We start from the raw sequence: 23,625 nt of genomic DNA, 5'->3' as shown, positions 1-23,625 counted from the left end.
AAGTGAAGAAAGGAACGAGGGAAAGGAAGATTGAAACCAGTGGAGAACCATCTTCCTGGTGGACTAAACAAACTGATGAGATAAAGTGACTGAGGGATTTAGAATGGACCTTTCGGGTGCTCGTGGGGCTGGACTGGTGTAGTCTGAATGTTTTACACCACAGTTATTTTGGATGTTCACCTGGGAATATTGTGAGCTTCTAGAGGTAGGAGTTCGTCTGACACTGTAATCACTTTTTTAAATTTCCGTCGGAAGATAAGCGATTACTCGCTGGAATGAAAGGCTCGAAGAAAAACCTCAACATTTTTGTGATGATCTCATTGAACATTGGTGTTGTCCTTAACACGACAATTTTTTTCTCAACCATTTTTGTGCACAGGGAACCGCAATGTGTGGCTGCAATGTATAATGTAGTAGCCTCAGAATCACAAAGTTGCAGCGAAACGGAACACACCCTACTTGAGGCGAGTTCTGCCTGTGAATGTATTTATTTCCCACGAAGCTCTTCCACTAGCCAATTCTGAGTGAAGAACCTAATGCAGTTTCCGACTACCAAACCTCGACCTCAATTGAGAGTTTTGTCTCCTCAATCATTCTCCCAAAACAAAAACCCGACCAGTCATGTAAACTGTTCTGTAGGATTCTCTAGAGCGAATTTATCTTATCAAAGTTAAAGGGAAAAGAAAGTCAAATGGTAAATTGGATCAGGATGATTCAGATCGTCAGCATCTGTCATTTAAGCCCAACATCATTGGACTTGCTTTTCCCTTTAAAATTCATTAGCGAGCATTGTCTCCACTGTTGCCATCAGCATTACCATCCCACCCCTAAAAAAAGTTGGGAGGGAGACATCTGTTTTCTTGCCTGCGACAGTCTCTGGGATGCAGAGTGTTTTCCTAAGCTGACAGCTGCACTCCAGGGATGGCCACGAAAAAAAGAGTCGCAAAATTGAGAAGGACAAGAACAAAATGTTTGTAGTGAGGTTATTAACTTAACAAAAACAGAAAAAGCGTGATAAATCGAGGAAGGACAGCAAGTAGACAACGATGAGGATGTACAAAAGTCATTATTGTAACACAAATGGAAATGGAGGGTGAGATGGGGAGAGGAGGTTGGGGAAATTCCGAGAGGGAAAGAGGAGGAGGTAGCTGGAGCCAGAAACTAAAGCAATATTATGGCAAGACAGCGGTTCTGCACACGCAAACATGAGATAAATACAGAGAAAGAACAGCCTGGCGAGATGAGGGAAAAGGAGAATGAAAGACAAAGAAAGAAGCTAGGGGATATCCATGAAGCCTAAGAAAATGTTAAAAGGTTTAGAATCAACCATCAGTGAGCTGTAAAAATACAAAGAAGAAGAAGACTAGCAAAAGTAATCCAGATGAAAGAAAAAGAAGGAATAAAGAACATGCACATTTACAAGAAGGAAGCAGAGTGAAGGAGAAATAAAATAAAAGTTGCTGGCAGCCCATTGCTCGTGTTTATCTGCACTCTGCTGAACCCTGCCTTCCCAATCATCTACCTATTCACCTTCTTCCTGCCTCCGCTCCTCGTCAGGCTGAAGAAACCCAGTCAACCTATTTCGAGGATTTCTTTTCATCCACGGTTCCATTAATTCTGTGTTGGGGGTTGAGGATGGAGAGGAGGGGGATGTGAATACCTGTACTCGTCTGTTTAGACACAACATCGATTTCCGTCGGCAGGCAGAAAGACATTTCCTCGCCTAATGTATTAGTCATCGAACATTGCTTAGACCCCTTCACATCGGTATACAAAGATTTTCTTTCCTTTTTTTTTTTTTTTTTTTTTTTTTTGTAGAATGGAACTAAAGTCTTACAAAGTTTACTTTACATCACACTGCTGTGTGTTTAATATCTTGGATCCACCAGACTTGTTAACTTAATGCTTCAGAGTTTGTCTGTCTGTTGGTCAGTGTGAGACAGGGGGAGACAAGACACATTCGATTCATTTGCAGAGTAATGAGTTCTTGTACACACAGATAAAGAAATTAATTTTGTAATTACTCATTCGCGAATAATATATGTAGGCAGGGAAACAGAGAGAAGGAAGAAAGATAAAAACAGATTAGGTCCAACAATCGATAAAAACATCATGAAAAGGAAGAGAAAAGATTGTCAATTTTAGAGAAACAAAATTAATTAAAGACTGAGAAAAAAATCATTAAAGCATTCAAAAAACAAAGAAAACTTATTCTATTCAACAATGTCATGAAGGAAGCACGATTTTATCAATTCTGCTTTCCAATGTTGGAAAAAAATTTTTGTTTCATGTTCTTTCATTTGTTACATCGGTGTTGTGAACATCTCATATTCCTCGACCCATGTAAAAGGTCCAAAGCAAGGGAGTGTTTACCTGGAAGGTAAGCTGGTATTTCCGGGAATAGTGAGTGCAAGAAAGTCATGGAAGGGGAAATAACCTTCTTGCTGACTGTGCTTGGAGCTCGACAAAACATTTCCGCCATCAAGAATCGAACTTTTGTATGTCGTGGTTCTCTTATAGAAGTATTTTGATCATCTTTGCTGCTGATGATGATTACCATAAGAGTCAGGTGCCCTGGGTTCACATCTCGTCTCGACCTCTATTTTTATTTACACTTTGTTATACATTTTTCCTTTTAAAAAAAGATGGAAGCGCAACTGGTCGTGTTAGCGCACAGGCAGGTCAAAGGTTAGCGGTTTGACCAATTAAAGGTTACAGGTCCGACATAAATCGCACCTGATCTGTAGGAAAAAGCCTGTTAATCTATTCCCTGCTGGGTCTCTGTTTGATGAAGCATTCAGTTTCCTATGTAAGCGGACTCAGTCCTCCTCCTGTGGTTTAAGCCGCTTTCAGGTCTCGTGCTGGCTTCATCTCAAAAAAAGATGAGTGATCGGATGAGCATCGAGGACACCAACACCCGCAACAATTAAAGTTTACACGAAAATCCCCTTCTGCTAAATAAATACTCGCCGAATCTTCTCAAAAGCACCGTGAAGGATGCTACACATCTGACCTTTACAGTATGTAGTACTACTGTGGATGATGCTCTTCATCTCTTCTCCTCCGCCAGCTGTTGCTATTAGCAACACGCCAGCGCTGCCTGTTCGGACGACTGCGAGTATCGAACACAGCACACAGTCGCATATCAAGACGACAGTTTAATGGAAAGCTTCGACGAGAGTACAGACCCCATGAGGCTGAGACCTCCCTTGGGCTGGGGTCCTCCCTGCTCCCCAACTCCTACCCCTCCCCACACACACTGGTCAGATGACTGGGCAGTAATGGCTTCCTGGCAGACGACTTGTCATGTCACATTGTCCGGTTTGTGGATGTCCTGGTGTCCAATGATTTCTTTTTCATTTTGGAGAATTTTTCAGTCACTGGTGGTCGCTCATTTTTCTTCCGTCTCTCATTCTTCTTTGTTTATTGTTTACAATTGTTCAATTTAAATTACTCTGACACTGTTCTGTTGTTCAAGCTCATTCAGGGAAAGTGCGATATTTTTTCCCTTTATCCTTATCTGATAATGTAGACGAATGTATAGTTTCCGAGGTTGTAGAGTATAGTTTATTCGTCCGATTAAACAAATTCTGAGCAAATCAGTTGAACAAGATACATCTGAATGTTAAATGAGTTCGCCAATCAAGCGGATATTGAAATTAATATTCCACGAGACCTCGCATGACAATCAGTAGTTACATTGTAATAGCTCGGACTGATGCTACATCATCTCTCTCTCAAAGACAGCTCCCGATGAGATCAAAGAAATGAAGAAACTAACCAAAATGCAGGTCGGGATTACAAAGACCAGTGATTGGCGTAACTGTTGCTTGGCAACCTCATGGGAAATACCTGCATCCCCCTTGCTAAATGGAGGAAGAAGTGCATTGCAGATGCTGATCCCTATCATCAGCCACGCATCAGCAAGGCAATGCTGTAGTTATCGCATGCGACGATGATCGTTCCGCTCACAGTGGTTCTCATAAAACAGTCACGTGACCATGACTTGTGCTCTTTGCCCTCGTGAAGGTCTGAGTGAATATGGCGCTCAACGTCTAGTAGCTAGAAGCTGGCTACTTCATCTGGAAATAATTATTTTTGTTGCTACTACTGAAACAGTTTGAGGTGTAAACTGTATGAACTCATCTCGCTGCTGTTATTGTCGCTATTATCACAACCATCACGAGCATCCTCATCCCAAAGCCACGTGCAGTGTCAGGGGCAGACCACTATGGCCAGCCCCATTTCCGGATACACAGACGCGAACTGTTAATTGGACGAAGACTTAGATACCATCGGCTGCAGGACTTCACGAGGCCAGATGCTGGCCGACCTCCTGGTGCCAGACCTGACTCCCAGGCGGTGATGAGCTGGAGATACAGCGGGTCCTCCAGCGGCCGTTTCGGGGTCTGCTTGTCACGTGCCTGTCAAATCACAAAGGTGATCTGATTATGGTCTTGGCCGAGTGCTGGGTGGGTATGGATGGAGTGGGGGAGAGTCAACGTCCAGAGTCTCCCTTGGTAATCTAGGAATCTAAAGTCACGTGACTCCTTATGACCTTAATTGTTACTCGTATCTTTAGTCGAAAAGATTTTTGTTGTTGTAACAAGTATTACAAAAGAGAGCAGAAACCAGCGCAGAGATTTTAATTCAGTTTCAAACATTTTTCCGTATTTTTACGATTAAAAAAAATTATAAAATATTTATTTTTCATTATTCTGTCAACTTTATTTATGAAACTAATTTGTATTGTATATATTCATGGCCTGGTCATGTAAGAGGCGAAGAACCTGGTCAGGTCCTGATGATAGTTTGACGATGATGATGATGATAAAACCGTAGCATTTATTGTAGTTCCAAAGAAAATACATTGAAGTCTGTGTAGTTTAATGTGATCCCCGCTGTCCTGTTTTTTTTTCCCCATGTCTTCAACAATCCGATGCACGACTAATAGTTTCTAGCGATGAGAGCTGATGGCGGCCAGACGGTGTTGACCAGGTGGTCCTGAAGTCAACCAGAATTGGAATGTGGTTGAAAGCTCTAACTTCGATTTTGTTAAAGTTGGCCGGAGCGCAGGATTACTGTCCTGTTCCCGACATTTTGTTTCTGTGGGTCTCGGTCAGCTGCAGACTGACAGTCGCCAGATGGCGCTGTTGGCTTAAGTGCATGACGGCATCTGGCACGATGCTGTAGTTTGTAGTGTCTGCAAAGCTGTTCCATCCTCATGTACAGAGAGTATATACTACTCAAAAACTGAAGTAACATGGTGAACAAGAAAGATATTTTGAGTAATCAATGGTAAAAAATATTTTTAGTTTATTTGGGAATATTTTAATTGCGAGTCTAGTGCATCTTAGGACAAGAAATAGGGTGTACCTTTTTTTTTTTGCCTTTGGCCGTTTCTTTCTCTCTCTCTCTCTCACACACACACTTTCTCCATCTTATACTCTCTAACAGACTCTCCAAACTCGCTCACACCACTTTAAAGCATAACCATACGACATGCAGACACGCACGCACGCCAGCAAGCTCGCCTATACAAAGACATTACTTGAGATCAATAGACAACAATAGCTCCATCCACATATCTTGGTCTGGTCCTCTGCTCTTGCGATCGGGCTGTGATCTATTTTTGTAGTCATCGATTACCGCTTTCGTATCTGCTGCCTCTCTCGACCTGAAGATGCTGACGACATCTCCCCATCTTTCAACTCCCCCCTCCCCTTCAATCCTCCACTCCCCTCTCCCACCTTTCCTGCCCCTCCCTCTGTCAGCTTCTGTTTGCTGGTGCGGGCATGTGAAGGAAGATGCGAGCCTTCCCCGCCCCCGCGATGCTCGTGAAGCGTGCTGAGGCGTGAGTGGCTCACTGGGACAGCGTCAGGCGTGCTGGTGCATACAGTTCAAACATACGTCACCACCGAGGCATCCTCCTCAAGGGCCGCTGCAGTAGATGTGTCACTACACTTTTACTTTCCTTAACGTGCATCCGTTAGAGGGCGCTTTTGCTCCCAGTGACGTCACCGACCAGGGTTAGGGTTAGCTGTTAATCGTGATGTCACACCACCCAGTAGCGACGTCACAACCTCCGTCGATAAAAAAAAAAAACGGTGACGTCATGGCACCTAGTGTCAATGACGTAGCAATGCCCCGGCTGACAGACGCACGGTGACGTCATAGTCGTCAATCCTCTTGTAATTAATGATTAAAACTGTCTTCTGACAACACTTCCGTCTGGCGGTTGCGTCACAGCATCCCACTAACCCTGACTTCTACCAGAAGGTGACGAAAGCATCGTTAGTTTAACCGTAATTATCTATTTGTTGTTCGATGATCTCTGTGTTTGAGACATACCTGTCTCCTGAACAAAAATATCGAACCTCAAACAAAACAAGATGGCTTCAATCACAAGGTGTGGCTCTACAAATTAGCTTGCCACCAAAGGTGAGCAAGTCAGACTTGTCTACAACTGTCACCGAGCTGTCTACTGCCATCAACGCCTGCACCACGACAGTTGTAACGGGAAGGCGGTAGAGGTAGTCAGGTAGCTTTGTCAGACCCAGCCTCCTGTCTCACCTTACCCTCAGGGCTGTGGATGCCAGGGGCTATAAGCTTGCGGCGGGAGCCGGTCTTTCATGTTGTCAGGTGTGTACAAAAGTCGAGCTCGCGGCGAGGAACGAGTTGCTTTGAAAAGCAACACCTGAGTGTTCTACCAGGGCGGGTCTTTGTCGGCTTGTTCGTGCACTTTGGCACTGGGGAACGGAAGGCGTTTTCAAAATACAAATATACCGACAGTAGCCTTGTGAAAAAAAAAAACATTCTCCCTAGTAAATAAATCAGTGCAAGTAGGACATCTACCTTGACATTTACCTACACTAATCTTATAAACAAAACTGAACAGGTGGAAATCTGAGACCTTTCCTCAATACTTGCTATGTACAGGAATGCATTTTTTACTGATTTTGTTTTAATGCTTAAAGATTTGGGAGATTTTCCTTTTTTACTAACTCAACGATAAATTTGTTTTTCCAGGACTACTTGAACAGATACGGGTACATGAAGGCACATGATCCACAGACCGGGGCGCTAACTTCAGAGCAGTACTACATCACAGCAATAAAAAAATTCCAGAGAATGGCTGGTATTAATGAGACAGGTATGTTGCTTGATGTTTTACTACTCTTTTCTTTTAACTTTTCTCTTACGTGAGCGCGCGCATACATGTGTATGTGTATAGATGCGCACGCACACGCACCCGAGCGGAGGTAAAGGGTGGGCAGAGATGTGCAAATGGAAGCAAGTCCATCAGAATTGATTTCTTGTAACTAGATAAACAGAATTCAGTTTGTGCTGGCTTCAGCTTACGTTGAAAGGACACAAAGGAAACTTCTTTCTTTAATGGAGGAAGGAAGGAAGAAAGCAAGGCAGGAAGGAAGGGAGAGACTTTGAAGTGTCTTTGAGAAGACAAAGGTGCGCGCAAACATTCTTTCTCTCAGTCACACACACGTAGCACTCCTAGTCCAAACATTTTGTTTACTAATGTCTTTTATTGATACTTTAAAAAAGATAATGACGATCTGTACATCCTGCGAGCTCGGGCTTTACAGAAATACTGAGTCGCAGCTCAAAACTGAGGCAAACACGAGGAGGAGACCGAGTCCACGTGTGCAACACGAGTACATCGCGCGGCGCGTGCTGAATAATTGTCCAATTGTTCTCGAAGTGAAAAGAAAGGGAATGCAGTATGTCGGGGATACATATTTCTTTGTCCGGACGCTGTGCTGGCATGTTATACTTGAACTCACGGCCACTCACACAAACAGCAGTTGGCCTAGAAACAAACAAACAAACAACGCTCTTTGCACAATAGTTGTTGATGTTAGAAGACATGTAGGGGTCCTGCCCCTAGTAGCCAAAGTCTTCCATTATCTCGTGACAAACTCACTGGTGGGGCGTTGGGACGCCAGGTTGCATGCCTGCCAACACTGTGTAAACCTCACAGGCTTCACACCCCGGGTACACGAGGTTCTAATGTGACGTCATTACACGGTGCATTAACCTCGACTGTAATTTCTCCCTGACCGCTGGTTGCCTGGGAAACACCAAGCATCCTTGATTGGCTTCTTGTTCGTATTATTGCAAACTGGGCTACTTCTTCTTTTTGTTTTTTTTTATCTCGAAATTCTTGCGCTCTCATTTCACGCGCTGAGCCTCGGAACGAGAGAACCGTGCAGCAACGTGGAGCAAGAGTTCACCTCCCTGCGAGTGATTTTTGCACGATGAACACGTCTTGATGTTTTAATGATGGCTGACACACCCACCCACACACACAATATACAGAGAATTATATGCACGTAGACACACGCACAGAAATACATTCTCAGTGGCGTAGGAACCAGGGGGGCAGCGGGGGCAGCCGCCCCCCCAAGGAAAATACAGCGGGGGCAGGAATATCCTTTTGCCCCCCCAATATTTGAGACGTAATTCCTCACAAAGAGCAAAGAACTGAAAAAAAGGTAGGAGAACGTAGACAGGAGACGGTCATCACCGTCACAAAAAGCGGGCCCTGAGGCAAGTGGAGGCTCTAACACCTCTGACGATCAGATCGCGCGTGCCGTGCAGTACCCCCCCCCCCCAATCCTTTTTTTACGAAATGTGCGAGTGCGAACGCCGTTCACTGTCAGCAGGGAGTTTGCCCCCCCCAACGCCGAACATCTTCCTACGCCACTGCATTCTGTCTTGCATACACAAACTGGAGACTCGGGTATTCTGTGACCTCAGTAGAAGACAACCCTCTTGGCCTCTACAACCGGGCGTACCCTGATAATTCTCATTTACCGTCCTGTCTGATACTTTCTTCCATTTATCATTCTTTTCTTATTTTTCTTTTTCTGCTTCCTCTTTTCTGACCATTTTTTTAAGAGGAGAAGAGGGTTGCGGGTAGAGGTGGGTTCACTTCAGCCTCAGCTCACGTGACTTCCGCCTGCCACGTGTGTTGTTGTGGAGAGCGTGGTGTCCTCCAACAAAGACGTGGGCGTTGAACATGAAACACGTGCCACTTACACACAAGATGGCAGGAGCGTGCGACCGGGAGGGCACAAGTACTGGCTGCCAGAGGCTAGAGAAAGAGGAATTGTCAAAGGGGGAACTGAGTCCACCCCTCCTCCCCAACCACCAGCACGCAGTTTGTATACCTTGTGACTGTACTCCTAACAGCCATGGTTGGGTTCCATAAAACACAGTCCTCTCATAGGCCATTATTATGGGGTAAAGTTACCTCGGGGTTAACTACTAACCGGACATGTTGCGGGATACTCAGATTTTATCTTCTTTCTGTCCTATAACTCAGATTCCAAACTTACCGAGTAAGGTTCCCACCTGTGAATACAAACATCTTGTTTAGGTGTTAGGTACTGAACTAATCCGAAGGTAGCAATGTACCTTTTGTTCATACCTGCTGCCCCAGGTGGCTAGAAGCTGGTGTCAGTGGAGTGAGTTATTACACCCGCAATCATCCACCCTTGTTATGGAGTAAAAATAGATTGTGAGCAGGCGGGTAAACGATGTTTTCCTGCGTGACACCCCAAACAGGTGGTCACAATGATTACACCATTCACCATCATTATTTATTATTTATTCTCATGTTACACAAGAAACATGTTCTAGCTTGGTGTGTCCGCCACTACACCATTCTCTAAACCTAATGCGCACTTCATATCTTGATTATGAAGACATGAAGGACAAATATCTTACACGTGCAAAGTTTATTTTCCATTTTCATGAAATGAAGCTGTCGTATGTCCGAATTATTCTACACTTTAGATTGTGAAATTAAAATTACTTTTAAAGAATGGTGTGACACTCGAGTAGCAACAGTTCCCAGCTCTCAAAAGAAAAACAAGGATGACCAGGGTTATACATGCAGCTTTTGTCAGGCTTTCAAAAAATTACAATTGCTGTAAACAATTCTTCAGGAGTGTTGGTCTTCAATAAACTTGTATTGTTGTTTTTTATGTTTCCTCTATTCTAAAGGCAACATGGATACGAAAAAACAATAAATATTTTCATGTGGATCAATTATAAAATCCCAGGCAAAAAAGGGTGGAGTGTTTTCAATAGCTCTCAAACAACTGGCCAGACACTGACTGCTTCCATATCCATGTGCCTGATATTTTGTTTATTTGTTTTGTTACTGTGAGATGTTGAACTATGTTTGTCATGTGTGTAGAGAGAGAGAGAATGTAGTATACTTCCTGTACATTTCTGAAATGCCAGCAGATTTTATCAGTTCAACAATATGCAGTGTGTAAATTGCTGGTGCTGATGCTGGTAATTTTGTGGCTGGGTCCACTTATCTCTGACTTTTATCACGTGGACCACGTGTGGCAACCTGTAGCTGTAGGTGGCCCTGGCCTGTGGCATATCTCACAGGAAGAGCTGCTGAGCTGGATATGTTTCCAACACTTGGATAGCGCCGACAGTAACAGACACACATGCCTGTAACACTGAATGAAAGAATAGATATGTTTACAACTTGGGAACTTGCAGGCTGCAATACTATTTAAATCACTGGCTGAAGCTCAGTGTCAGTGGAAGATACTTTGTCCACAAATAGTTAAGTTGCCCACTTCCATTTAGCAACCTCCCCTGTCCCAACAACAACAACAACAACAAAAAAAAAAAGGTGGTGGAGGTGGTGACAGCCAGATTGTCAAGATTGTGTTTTGAGTTGATGTTATTCATTGTTAACCCTATAGACCACTGCTGTAATATATTGTTGTAAACACTGAAGCTTAAGGGGTTATGGGATGCAATATTTGTCTTGTGAGTGGGTAAAGATCAGAGCAAGATATTTTTCTCCCAAATATTTCCTCACCCTACTTCCTTTTCTCTACAAACATCACCATTAACAGAAAGAGACAGTCAACACAAACAACATCAAAGCTACATCCAATGGGACATCTTGTTAAGTTAGGGGTGTGTGTGGGTAGAGGTGGCTCTGGCATATTTCTGATCATTGCAATTTTTATAGACGCCTGTCTTGTTACTAGAAATGAGGTATTCAGCTTGTCTGGCATCTTCTGAGCTCTACCGAGTCATTAGAAAGATAATTGCACCCCACTACATCTTTAACCCTCATTATGTCATTTGAGATGGAGCAGTGTCCAGTGTGTTTAACACTGAATACAATCAGCAGAAACATTTGAAAAAGTATTGACAATCTTGACAATCTGACCATCACCACCTCCGCGTTTTGGAGGGTATAGGAGAGGATGTACTGAAACTTTCAGAAAGGTCTTGAGCCTTATCACCGGATGCTGGAGTGATTGCAGTCTTATCTACAAGCACTGCTTTCCTCTTTGAATTACATTGCTGTCTTCGTCTTTCTGCCAACTTGACACACGGAATATGAATCTGCTGTGATGGGTTTTGTGAAACCACATCAGGTGAAACTTAAAGAGAGGGAGGGAGTTATTTTCTGATCTCAGTGTTAGCCTCATCATCATTTTGCAATCCGTGCCTCTTCAGTCTTCGCTAGGGTCCCGCTGGAATCCATGAAACACCTTTTATCTAGCAGGGGGAAACTCACATGATGGGTTCCCCATGTCCCTGACTTGGCCTAGCATGGTTGGAAAGTAAATATACAAATATACAGACAACTCGAGAAACAGCAATGTCCTCTCTTTGATTTTCTAACGCCTGAATGAAGGTGTATCTGAGGAACAAATGGTTGAATGATTCTCGTACATAAAATTCAAGTTTCTACTAGTGTTTTTCATTAACATTTTATCTTCTGATATTTACTTTAAAAATTTTTCAACTCATAAATAATTTATTCCTTTCTTCTTTCTCCATTCACTCCATTACCTTTGATTCCATTTCTTTACCTGTGTGTACGTGTTCTTCAGTCGCGATGTCTAAAATTTGCATCAAATAAAATGTTTTTATTATGATATTTTTTTTTCTTCGTGTACAGGCAGGATTGACGAAAAAACTCGACAAGTGATGAGTCTACCCCGATGCGGTAACCCTGATGATGTAGAATTAGGGGGCGGGGCGAGAAGGAGAAGATACGCTCTGCAAGGTAAATAAAAATATTGACAACCACCTCGTTAGCAGTGTCCGAGTCATGTGACCACTGACAATACATTATAGGAAAATCTGTTTTAGCCTGTAAAATACATGAAATGTTAAACAAGTACTAGTGCCTGTCTATGGTGTATGTGTCAGCGTAAATATGGTTTTCTAGAAAGAACTATTTTCTGTAACCTGACTTTAATGACACGACCGATGCCGACTACTGTGAACATTTTTTTGTGAGGAAAGCATCTCTGAGTGTAGCATGGCACACGCAAACTTGCTCTTTGCACTTAAACAATCGGATATCCTCTCGACCCCAACAGTAGTTGTCTGCCCTTGCTTCCGGTGTTGGCCTGACGCCGCGTGACCCAATGACCCTGTCCGCCTCGCTTGTCACCGCCGTTAAGGCGAATTATCCTGAAGGTGTTTTGTGAACACGCCCAAACAATTGACAGTAATTCGTTAAACTGTAACTTCCAATGCTGAACGTCGCCTCCACGAGACTTGGTGACGATTTCACGGGTTTTACGGTAAACATCCGACACCCGACAAACAATATGGCGTCGGCAGGGGAAGACAACAACATGGAGGCGGTGTTTATGCCGATATCACTGCCTGAGTTATGTTTCTGGTGACAAGAGTTTAGCAGAAAAAAAATCCAGAATGGACTGCTGTGCAGCAAACATTATATTTGTTTGTGTTTTGTTGTAATCTTGTGTCTCTAAAAATTCCAAAGACTGTTTTTATAGAACTTTCTCAGAGTACAGTAGTCCTCGGGTTACGATGTCTCGAGTTGACGTCGTTTCGTGGTTACGACGCTCATTCCGACTTACGAGGTCGCGCATCAAGAAAAGGAGGCCATCACCATGGAGGTGAAAGGGATATTCATAAAGGCAATCTGAAAAGGGGGAAACAGCAACAGATGAATAGGACTTAGTGGTTCGACTGTCGCTACGATTATCAAGGTAAAGATCGCATCATTGAACACGTGACCAGGATCTGCTCCTATGAAAGCGACAGTGATAACAAAGCGTACTGTACTGCACAATATTTTACTGTACTTATGTTTATTGATAAATGTAGGGTACTGTGTTAAGATAGGTGTTTGGATAGGCTAAGTGTTTGCCGTACTGTATACTGTATGAACTATCCGACTTACGTCGAAATTCGGTTTACGACGCCGCGTTAAGAACGGATCCCCGTCGTAAGTCGAGGACTACCTGTATATATACCAGGAGCTGGTCAGTCGTCAGAAATATTGACATGCTTTCAAACAATGGACAGACCATTATAGTGTACACTATAAGTTTATTTATTGTTACCTATAGCTCTGCAATGTTTTAACACCAATGTGTCAAAATGTAACCACAGTAACATCCATAAAACCTTTCCCGACAACCACTTTCAGCCATATTGGAGATGTACGCTCCATCCCGTTCAAACAGCACTTGAATGATTGAAATAAATTTTTCAGTGCAATAAAAATGAACAATTAAACCTGTGTTTTTCTAGGCAGCAAGTGGCACAAAACAGAACTAACCTACAGAATATCAGAGTACCCCATAGGTATCCCAAAGGGAGAAGTGGACGACGAGATCAGTAAGGCGTTGCAGGTGAGTGTGACATAGACACGTACGCACGCACGTGCACACACACAGTATTGAAGGAAGGGAGCACATTAAACCATCATGAATTAGAAATGTTCTTTCTTTTCTCGTAATGTCTAATCCTCAACTCATATTTCTGACTGCTGACTTTGATACTACTGTAGCTCTCTTACCTTGCTTCTCAGTGTCTGTTGGAATAATTGTCATGTGACCGACTTTAATGAGATGGGGATGAGTGTAACAGACAAGCTTCTAATTCAAATATTCATTGACTCTTCACGTGTCAACATCAACAATCAAACCTGCAACACACAGTCCTGGCACTCCTGGAGTGTCTGCTTCCGGTCTGCTGAGTCAAGTTAGGGCAAGAAACCATTTCTTCGAGGTCAAGACATTTGTCTCCGCATCCCTTCCTCCCCCTCCCTCATCGTCCCCCCTCTGTCTCACTTTCTCCTACACCCATACCCTCCCACACCCACTTACTCGCCCTCTCATTCAACCTTTGCACTGAACCCCTCCACACCACACGTGACTTTTTTCTGTGGTTGGTGGTTTTTCTCACGATATTCATTCATTAGAAGCCCTCGCTCTTACTCTGCTTAGTCGGCAACATCCTGTGTGTGTGCCAAGCAGCTCGACACACGGCCATCAGCAAAACAAGTGTTTCCCGCTACACTGAACTGACCTGTATGTCTGGTAAAGCTGACCCTGCTCCATCAGCAGCCTCACCATGCTTTGTCAGCAAACCTCAGGGCTACACTAGAGGTTAGAGAAGATAGTAAGGGAACTTCTAGCCTGAAAGTCTGGCATGAGGACAAACACAAGCAAGAAGACTTGCAATGAAATTCAGCGAGAAAAATCCCACTCGGACATGAATGATGCTAGTGGAGCAGTGAACTCAGCTCATCAGTGACAGTCGTTAAATGAAGCAGGTTTCCTCCCCACATACTCCCATGATCTTACAATTTAATGTTAGAAACTGTACGAAAAGATGTTTCCCTAAAAATCATTCCATTCTGACCAGCACGAGCACTGAGGCTGGAAACATTAAAAAAACAAACATCACGTGACTAGGAAGTGTCTTTCATCGATTGTTCGTTCTGTAAACCTTCATTGTGTGGTTCATGCCAGTTCACATGATGACGAGTTCCTAGGTTCAGATTCAGGCTGCAGATGAGGCGGATGTTGATGCCAGACTTCCGCTGCAGCCTTACACCAGAGGTCAAAGTGTCATCGCCGTCGCTCAGTGACGGCGCAAGATGATGACACGTGACCAGAAGCCTGAGCTGCACTCACTTTGTTTTGTCTTGCGCAATAGCTGACTTTGCAGTGCAAGTGTAAACAAGTGTAAACATTCTCCTTATACCCTTCTTTACTTCTCTCGCTCTCGACTATGATATAATTGTGTCTAGGGATAGGTTAGACACAAAGCTAGACTACCTCTGGTTGCAAACTGTTGACACTCATCTCACCCCCTCTCCCCTAAACCGGAAGTGCTCCATTCATTTGTTTAATTAATGACTCAGCTGGCCACGTGGTAGATGCTGAATGAATGTGAATCGTGAACATGCACAGCGAACAGCTACTGGTAATGAAAGAGAGTTTTAGTTCATTAACAGCCGCGCGTGAGAGTAATTTCACAGTGAAAGCTGTCTAATTATCTCATTACCGCCACTCGTCAAGCATGGCGGACACAAAGTTTGAAAAGTCTTACAGCAACAACAACAACAGCACTGGGGTTGATAGACCATGACAGAGCTGTTTGAAGTTAACAAAACATTTTTATTACATTTTACGATATCCTTCAAGAAAGGAGAACTGATAGAACACTGCGTGGTTAGCTAATTAGGAGAAAGGCATGTGGGAGCGATGGTGGTAGAAAAAAGTGATAAAAATTCAAAGCTTCTGTTTTCTGACATTTATTACCAAGTCAACAGTTGAAGCTGTGTATTGGACAATCAAAAGTTGAAGATATGTCTCACCAGTCAAAAGTTGAAGCTACTTTGAAAGCTATGGAGCATGAGGTTCATGCCCCGATATAATCCACTAGCTAATAGTTTATCCTCGTCTTTGTGGTTTGTCCATCCAGGTGTGGGCAGATGTGGCTCCTCTCCGTTTTAGACCTCAGAAGTATGGCATTGTGGACCTGGACATCAAGTTTGTGCGGGGCTCGCATGGCGATGGAAATCCATTCGATGGCAGAGGTCGAACCCTGGCTCACGCCTTTTTCCCGATGTACGGAGGTGACGCCCACTTCGATGAAGACGAGGACTGGACCATCAACCTAGAGCACGGTGAGACATTGCAGTAAAGGTTTCTCCCTGCATCTGTGTTTATCTATTTTCTTGTTATTTACTTATTATTTTATCACCTTTACTTAATATTTACTGCTACCTGATTGTCTTTTGTTGCAGGTGTTAATCTTTTTCAAGTGGCAGCCCACGAGTTTGGCCATTCTTTAGGTCTCTCTCACTCCGACATCAGCTCTGCTCTCATGGCTCCATTTTACAGAGGTTACCAGAAAAACTTCAAACTGGATGAAGACGATGTGAGGGCGGTCCAAGAGCTTTATGGTAGCTCGCAATGCTTTTTTATGCATTCTCTCTGTCACTCCTTGCTTCTTGGTCTCTTTCAGATGTATAGAACAGGTCATGAACCGTGCTTCAGACTTGTTCCTTTATATTTCTGCAGGATCTCTACTCCTTCGTATATTATTTCCTGTCAGGTGCTGTCGGACACAGAGTTCAATCTCAACTGGAGGAAAAAAAAAATAAGTAGCAGTAGTTAAAACTTGATTTCATGGATTCAGTGGTTGTAATATTCTTTATTCTTCCTTTTCTCTGAAATACCCCCGAAATCTGCATCGTCGCCTGTGTTTTTTTCCTTCTGATGATGGTCACTAAGATGGCCGATAAAGTTTTGAATATCCCTGTGCCAACAGGTATCCCGCGAAGGCTACCCCCGTCTACGTCACGTCCGGTTGTTACTAGCCGAGGACCGCCATTGAATGTACCGTCCATCTGCCGAGATCCTTCCATCGATGCCATAGTGATGACTGCTGATGGCAGAACTTACATTTTTAAAGGCAAGCTGTGTGACAATGAAATCAAATAGGTGGCACGTGAGGTGAAGAAAAACAACTTACACGCGCGTGCACGTGCCATATATAAATGTGGGAAAAATGAACTTGTAGTTACATAATAAACTGGTAAATTGAACTTAAAAATATAGCAAGTTGTAGTAGAAGTAATTATATACGTTGTTAAGCATAATGTTATAGAAATGACTAGCACCCAGTGACCATGCTCAATTAATTAACTGGATGTATGCAGGTGCTGACTATTACCGATTGAATGACTACGGCATCGATGAAAGCTATCCTCGCACCATAGCCAGTGACTGGGGTGGTATTCAAGGCCCTATTGACAGTGCTCTTCACTGGGACAACGGCTACACCTTCATTTTCAAGGTCAGAGAGAGAGAGTGATTGAAAGAATGTAGGGGAGTGAGAGAGACAGATGAGTTGGAGCGAATGACAGACAGAGCCCTGGCTATTTCTGTATCACACGTCGCACTACAAGTCAGTGGTAAATTAAAAATAAAAATTCTTAAAACAATTACATTGTCTTTCCACGTTTTTTCCTACTTTGGGTTAAGTGTAGAGTATGTCGATGTAAGTCTATGTTGTTGTTGACATGACAGACAGTGGCATATCACTATGGTAAAAAGCAGCGGAGTCTCAAGATATAAAACTTCTCTGGATTGAAATGAATCCCTACTCTCAAAATAAATAAAAGAGGAGAGCATCTAATTCAAATGAAGTGACCTCCAAGCTGAGAATCGAACACCATCCTGAAAGTGGAGAGAAGAGAAGGGTGTGTGGGAAGAAACCTTGAGGGGAGGTCGAGGAGGGGAGGAGACTAGCGGAAAGGTGGATGGCGAGGGTGGGGAGAGACAGGGCGCTGGATTTGAAAATATAACGATCTGTCTTACTGCACTCGGAAACATTTGATTAACTCTATCAGACAGGCAATAAAACTCTCCACCCTGCAGCAAATTTCAGCATCCCAGGGTACCAGCAGCTACACAGTATTTTTTTCTGGCGGCAAATATTATGATGTTTGTGTGGAGGATGGAGGTGGTCATGGGGTGGAAGAGTAGTGAATTCTCTCCCTTTTCGTTCTTCATCCATTTCTGCCTTGAACTCATCATCAAAGATGCATTTCTTTCATCGACATTTTCATTCACTATGGTCTATTGATTATGTATAGTTCTTCGTGTGACTGTGGACATGCCTTGCTCTTTAAGCGAGAAGCATTACAAACAATTCTTTTCATTAAAATTATTATCGTTTTCGTACTTGGATTGCTTCTGTGAGTTAAATATTTTTCTCTTACTATTATTATTATTTTTTTTTTGAGGAATGTCCACTGCACGCTCACTCTTCTAACAGAATTTTGTGGAAAAAGTCTACTTTGTTATCATGGCTTGTCTACACATGTCTAAACATGTCTACAGCAGCATTCTACAGTCCCTGTTGGCTGACAGTGTCTATCACAGACCTACAAGTTTAAAATCAAATAAACGATCGTGCAACATCACATCAGTTTAAAAGCACGTGAAAAAGTGGAATCACGTGACGTAGACACGAAGTGTGGACCGCGGTTTGCAAGTTGCTTGCCAAGCATCAGCAGCCATCGATCACCGTAACGGGCCGGACACGCTTGGCTACTTTGATGTCGGTTGTGAGCTGAGTAGATTCCCTCTCGCTCAATTTACCTCACAGACAACATTCCTGCTCCACTCCCGGGGCCGCAGCTCCCACGAGGATAGACAGAGGGATGAAGTTTAGTTTGGCAGCGCGTACACTGAATATCGGGGTGCATCGGGTACTGACAACAAATATTTACTCTTGAACGATAGAGATTTGAGACTGCAGGAGATGGACGATAATCAAGCGTGGACAGTTAATTGTTGTCTTGTAAAATTATACAGACAGCGTTTCTCTTTCATTCATTCTTTTTTTTCTCTCTCTATCTCACAACACTCTCTTCTTCACAACTATTCTTCGAAGTTCACATTTTGCGATTACAATTAAAAATTTCTGTGATGCGGATCTTTGTAAATGTTTCAGGGAGACAGCTACTGGAAGTTCTACAACCTCAATTTGATTTACAGCCGTAAAATCAGCGACGGTTTCCAGGGCGTGCCCAACGACATCGATGCTTCCTTTGTCTGGGGAGGAAATGGAAAAACGTATTTCATCAAAGGTAATTTTTCTCGAAACTTTACAGCCTGTAGTCTCTTCAATACCACATCAACAATTGCTGTCTCGGGGAGGGCGAGGCCGTGGCAATAGCGAGCGATGCTGGACATGACCTACTTTTTGAAAGCGGATTGAGGTCACGTGGCTCGCAGACACGGACAGGACAGGTTTGGAGGGTGTTCTCCGAGGGTGTTCTGTGTATTATCTACGTGTGGGGCCTGGACCGCAGTGTTTTGAAGTGTATGCCGTCTGACAGGCTGTGGCCGAGGGTCTCGTTAATGAAATTGTCGGGAGAGTGCAGTTATTGACTTTCCAGTGACGTTCGTTTTCCATTTCTGGCCTTTCACTTGTCTGCTTGTCCGCCCGGCCTCCTGCAGTTTACACTTTTGCACAGACCTTCACTTGTTGTTAGCCTGACACGAAGTAGTTTCATGTTTTTTCAGACTGTGTGGACTTGCTGTCCTAGATTGGACCACTGGAAGGTCGACTTCTATCTCGGTGACGTGCTGAGAACGTCACTCCGCCATCTTGTGTTACTCTCAACAAAAGATCCGCACTCTGGCGACCCAGTTTCTCCCGTTAGCTTGGTTACAGTCATGAAGCAAGACGACATTTTAAAGACGAATGACGACCTTTCAACTTTAGAACCAATCTTATTCTGGTGCGATCGATGCCTGCTGTGCGCTATTTATTTTTATTGATGTTGCTTACTCTTGCAACATTTTGTTTGAGATAAAAACGATTTCCCCAAACTAGTGTCATCTCAGTTTTACTGGCCTTGTTGTTGTAAACTCGACCTGTATACCATTTCAAGCCTTTTCAGCAGTGTATCTCTAATTTCATTCACATTATGAACACAGCTTCTCTCTACATTTCGATCTCTCAGAACCTTTCGTGAGAATTTCCGTGTCAGATGAGGTTCAAGATAATGTCAGAAACCTTCCCCTCCACTCATCCTGGGCCAATAATTCTTAAATAAAATATTGTGAAATTGTTATGTTAAGAAGATGCAAGCTTATCAAAACTAGAAAAGGAATGTTTTGTTTTATAATGTGAAAAGATAAAACGGCCTTAAAGCACCGCAAGTGTGAATAAGGGAGAAATCTTACAAAATGAACATTCTAGTTAACTGATATCTTCGAATCTCTACTTAATAATTAAACTCAGCTTAAAATAAGTATGATGTAAGAAGTGCACCTGCTGGACTTGCAGAATCATCTCCCCATGACATACAGGATGTTGCAATCTGAACATCATTACTGACATGATTCTCACCTGTTTGTTAGCACTAACAGGTATGTAGGATATACATTTCTTCTTCTTTAACGAAGCTGTCAATAGAAGAAGGGAAGTGCACATCGACCGTACTACCTGGCACCGAGTCTGGTGTAGGTGATCAATAGCTTTCTGTCTAATTCACCTGAGTGAGATGAAGATGCCTGACAATGAGGCGCTGACACATTCAGCCTCCCACACATTCAGCCTCCCACACAATGTTTCTAACTTTCTTCACATTGTATGGTTAAGGTCAATGTCTTATTTGTGTTTGAAGGTGTACAATGTAGAGATAGAAATGAAACTTGGGGAGGCACCTTTGTCAGGAACAATAAGACTTTATTCTGTGATGTTCACTGCGCCATTTCCAGAGTTTTATATAAATCAGAACATCAATGTGAACATTTATGTCAATTTTTTTTTCGAGTTTAAAACTAATGGCAACTAGAGTTTTTCAGGTTTGTAGGGAAAGAACAAAAGACGTCAGAAATTACATTTAGTGCTGTGAGTATGTCTGTCTAATAGTACATGTGTTATGTGCATGTTTTCCTGACATGCTGGGCAATGGTGAATGATGAGGATGATTATTATTATTACAGTAATCTGTGAACGAGGACCTTTACTTCTGCAGTTGTGTTACTCGTTCATAAAAAGAACGAATAAAGAAAAAATAATGAATTAATGAAACACTGACGAGGAATAAGAGAAAGGGTCAACCAGTACAGGTCAGTGACTCGTATTGTCACAGGATCCCTCTTGGGCATTCGGAAAACTATTGCATAGAACATTGTTTGTAGGAAGGATGGAGCGTATCAGCAACGTAGACAAAACGTTTTGGAGAAATAAATGACACACCTTATGTTACAATACAAACTCAAACCAGCTCTTTAGTGTTATTCAATGTCATATAAGGTATGATGGGGCTTATCCTGCGATGATCATCAGTCTAATGTTCTCAAGTGATGTGTCAATACAAACATCAATGTTTGTTGTCTGGAAAAGGGAGATTACTGCACGAATGAATGAGCGAGTAGTAGAGGCAATCCTTAATAAACATCCATGATCTGTGAACATGTATAACTACGGCAATCAGCAAATCAATCAATCTCTCAGCGTTTACTGTCAGGGGCAGGTAAATTAGTTTACACTCCCCTTGCCACTCGTGATGCTCTCCCTTTGCTATGCCTTTAACCACTCATTGTAGGATAATTCCTAGGTTTCCTCTTCCACGGGATGTATACGTTTGTTTACTCGCCATTTTCTGCCTCATAATGTTTATTGTCACCTCTGAAATGATTGTTTCTCTGTAAAGGGAAACAATGAATAAATAATTGCAACAAATACACTTACTATATACATTCCTCTTGCTCAGGGAGTCACTACTGGCGCTATACAGAAAACAGTGTGGACAAAGGCTACCCGCGCCCTCTGTCGGTGTGGAACGGACTGCCACCCCGGGTCGATGCCGCCATCAAGTGGCGCAATGGACGAACTTATTTCTTCAGCGGCAACGATTACTACCGCTACAACGACGTGGAGTTTGATGTGAGTGCTTCGTCGGGTGGTCACAGGGAGGGTGGGACAGGTTTGATGGACTAACGAACTGATGTCACTTGACATTTTACATGACACAGACAGACAACGAACCAGAAATGTTCCACTACTAGCTAGTAAGACAGAAGTGAACAGGACCACGGCTGTCGTATAGGATCCAAGGGAGACAATACTTTACAGTTTAAATATTTTAGGGGGAAAAAAACCTTTGGATTCTCGGAACTTCCATAAAAGCTGTCGAAACAGGAAGGTATCGGTACCAACCGAATGAGGTGGTATCTTACATTAAAACGACTATCATCAACGAAACATCTTAATCAACAGCTTTTAGAGTACTTATCCAGTATGTATATTAGTTATAAAACTGGCAAGCCAAGATGAAACAAATATCAGGAAGGGAAGAAAATGCAGAACTGTTTTAGAACTGGTCTATTTTACAAGCAGAATACATCAGTATATTTTCACTGCCAGTCTGAGGGCACAGGTAACAGTAAAATATAGGAGTTTTATTTACAAACAAGTCACTCATTTGTCACTGCGGTAATGCAAATATTTATTTTTTTTTAAATTTCAGATTGACGACACCTACCCCAGGAAAATAGGAAACTGGTGGCTGGGATGTCCTGATGCAAAGACAGTCGGCCAGCTTGTCCAGGGAACTCAAACTGGAAACAACCAAAAAATTTCCAACGATGTGGACGAACAATTTCTGACGGTGGATGGCACAGAGACAGTGTCCACAACCACACTCGTCACAGATTTGTCCAACAGAACACCAACTTTAGTTTTCAACAGACTATCATTGTTAATGCTGATTTTATTCAGTCTCGGCACAGCTTCTAGATGATCTCACTTATAGTGTATGTGCATTTTTGGTTCATGCTGTGGAGCAGGAGTATTACCAATGTTAAGGCTTTGATACTAATGGCGGGGTAAATTCATTCACTCATAGAAAAATTTTTTTTTTAAAAAAAATTAAACATACAATTGTTGATAACATTTATTATGAACGTGTAATAATTCATGGTCTTTTTACTGAGTGACCATCTTCAACGGAATCCCTTTAGTCATTTCCACAAGATTTGATTTTCATTTTCGTTTCATTTCCAAGGTCCAATGTTGAACTTTTCAAGAATTTATTATAGCATTTGTATATGGTTCTGTGAATAAATTTACTATTTATACTTTTATAGGTAGCATATAAATGAAATGAAAAAAATGATTGTACATGAACATGAGTGGGACTAAGCGGGGAAACCGCAGGAAGGCTGGACTGTGTGTTGTGTGTGTTGGACAAATTCTGAATAGAGAGGAGGTATAAAAGTTCGGGGGTGGGATGGAGAAATTGTAATTGTGAGTGATTGTGTGTGGGTGTGAGATGGGTGGAATGGTGTTTCGTGTGCTTAGAATGAATAAACTTTTGAGAAGGAAGTTTAATGGTGTACTGTACGAGGTGTGAGGTCACAGAAGTCTGCAATTCGAGGACTTGGCGCAGTTTTTGTGTTTGTGTGCTTGCGCGTGCACGCTCATCTCCATGGGGGCGAGATTCACCTTCAAGGCCAGCTCGACCGTCGGTAATATTACTGATGCTTCACAAGTTTCTACTCCTAAACAAGGAAGCATTACTGTTGTGTGTGATGCATCATCATTACAACTTCCATGAGTTCAACACATCGGCGATATGAGACAAAAAACTCTCATCTCTTGTACATAATGGGATTCAAAATGTTTTGTATGTTATTAAAAAGATCACATCTCGACAGTACGAGATGCTTATCACGTAGTTTTTACTCTAAGAGTAAGCACTATTCACTCCACAATTAAAATACTGATAGAACTACTGTA

General features: G+C 42.7%; 1 protein-coding gene across 1 annotated transcript in view; it reads left to right on the top strand.

The window, feature by feature from the left end:
• The window catches only part of LOC112555453 (matrix metalloproteinase-14-like), a 32,690-nt gene extending 9,065 nt beyond the window's left edge, over positions 1 to 23,625 (top strand). Inside the window, exons 3-12 of the mRNA XM_025223869.1 lie at positions 7,030 to 7,153; positions 11,975 to 12,082; positions 13,591 to 13,691; positions 15,775 to 15,979; positions 16,100 to 16,258; positions 16,627 to 16,770; positions 17,018 to 17,154; positions 18,820 to 18,955; positions 21,599 to 21,771; positions 22,355 to 23,625. Coding sequence (XP_025079654.1) covers positions 7,030 to 7,153; positions 11,975 to 12,082; positions 13,591 to 13,691; positions 15,775 to 15,979; positions 16,100 to 16,258; positions 16,627 to 16,770; positions 17,018 to 17,154; positions 18,820 to 18,955; positions 21,599 to 21,771; positions 22,355 to 22,627 — 1,560 coding nt within the window. The 3' untranslated portion in view covers positions 22,628 to 23,625. The remainder of the gene's footprint in view (positions 1 to 7,029; positions 7,154 to 11,974; positions 12,083 to 13,590; positions 13,692 to 15,774; positions 15,980 to 16,099; positions 16,259 to 16,626; positions 16,771 to 17,017; positions 17,155 to 18,819; positions 18,956 to 21,598; positions 21,772 to 22,354) is intronic.

This window comes from Pomacea canaliculata, linkage group LG14 (assembly GCF_003073045.1).
Source record: "Pomacea canaliculata isolate SZHN2017 linkage group LG14, ASM307304v1, whole genome shotgun sequence".
Classification (NCBI taxonomy): Eukaryota; Metazoa; Mollusca; class Gastropoda; order Architaenioglossa; family Ampullariidae; genus Pomacea; species Pomacea canaliculata.
Note: the sequence above shows the minus strand (reverse complement) of the source record. Positions and strands in the feature narration are given on the sequence as shown.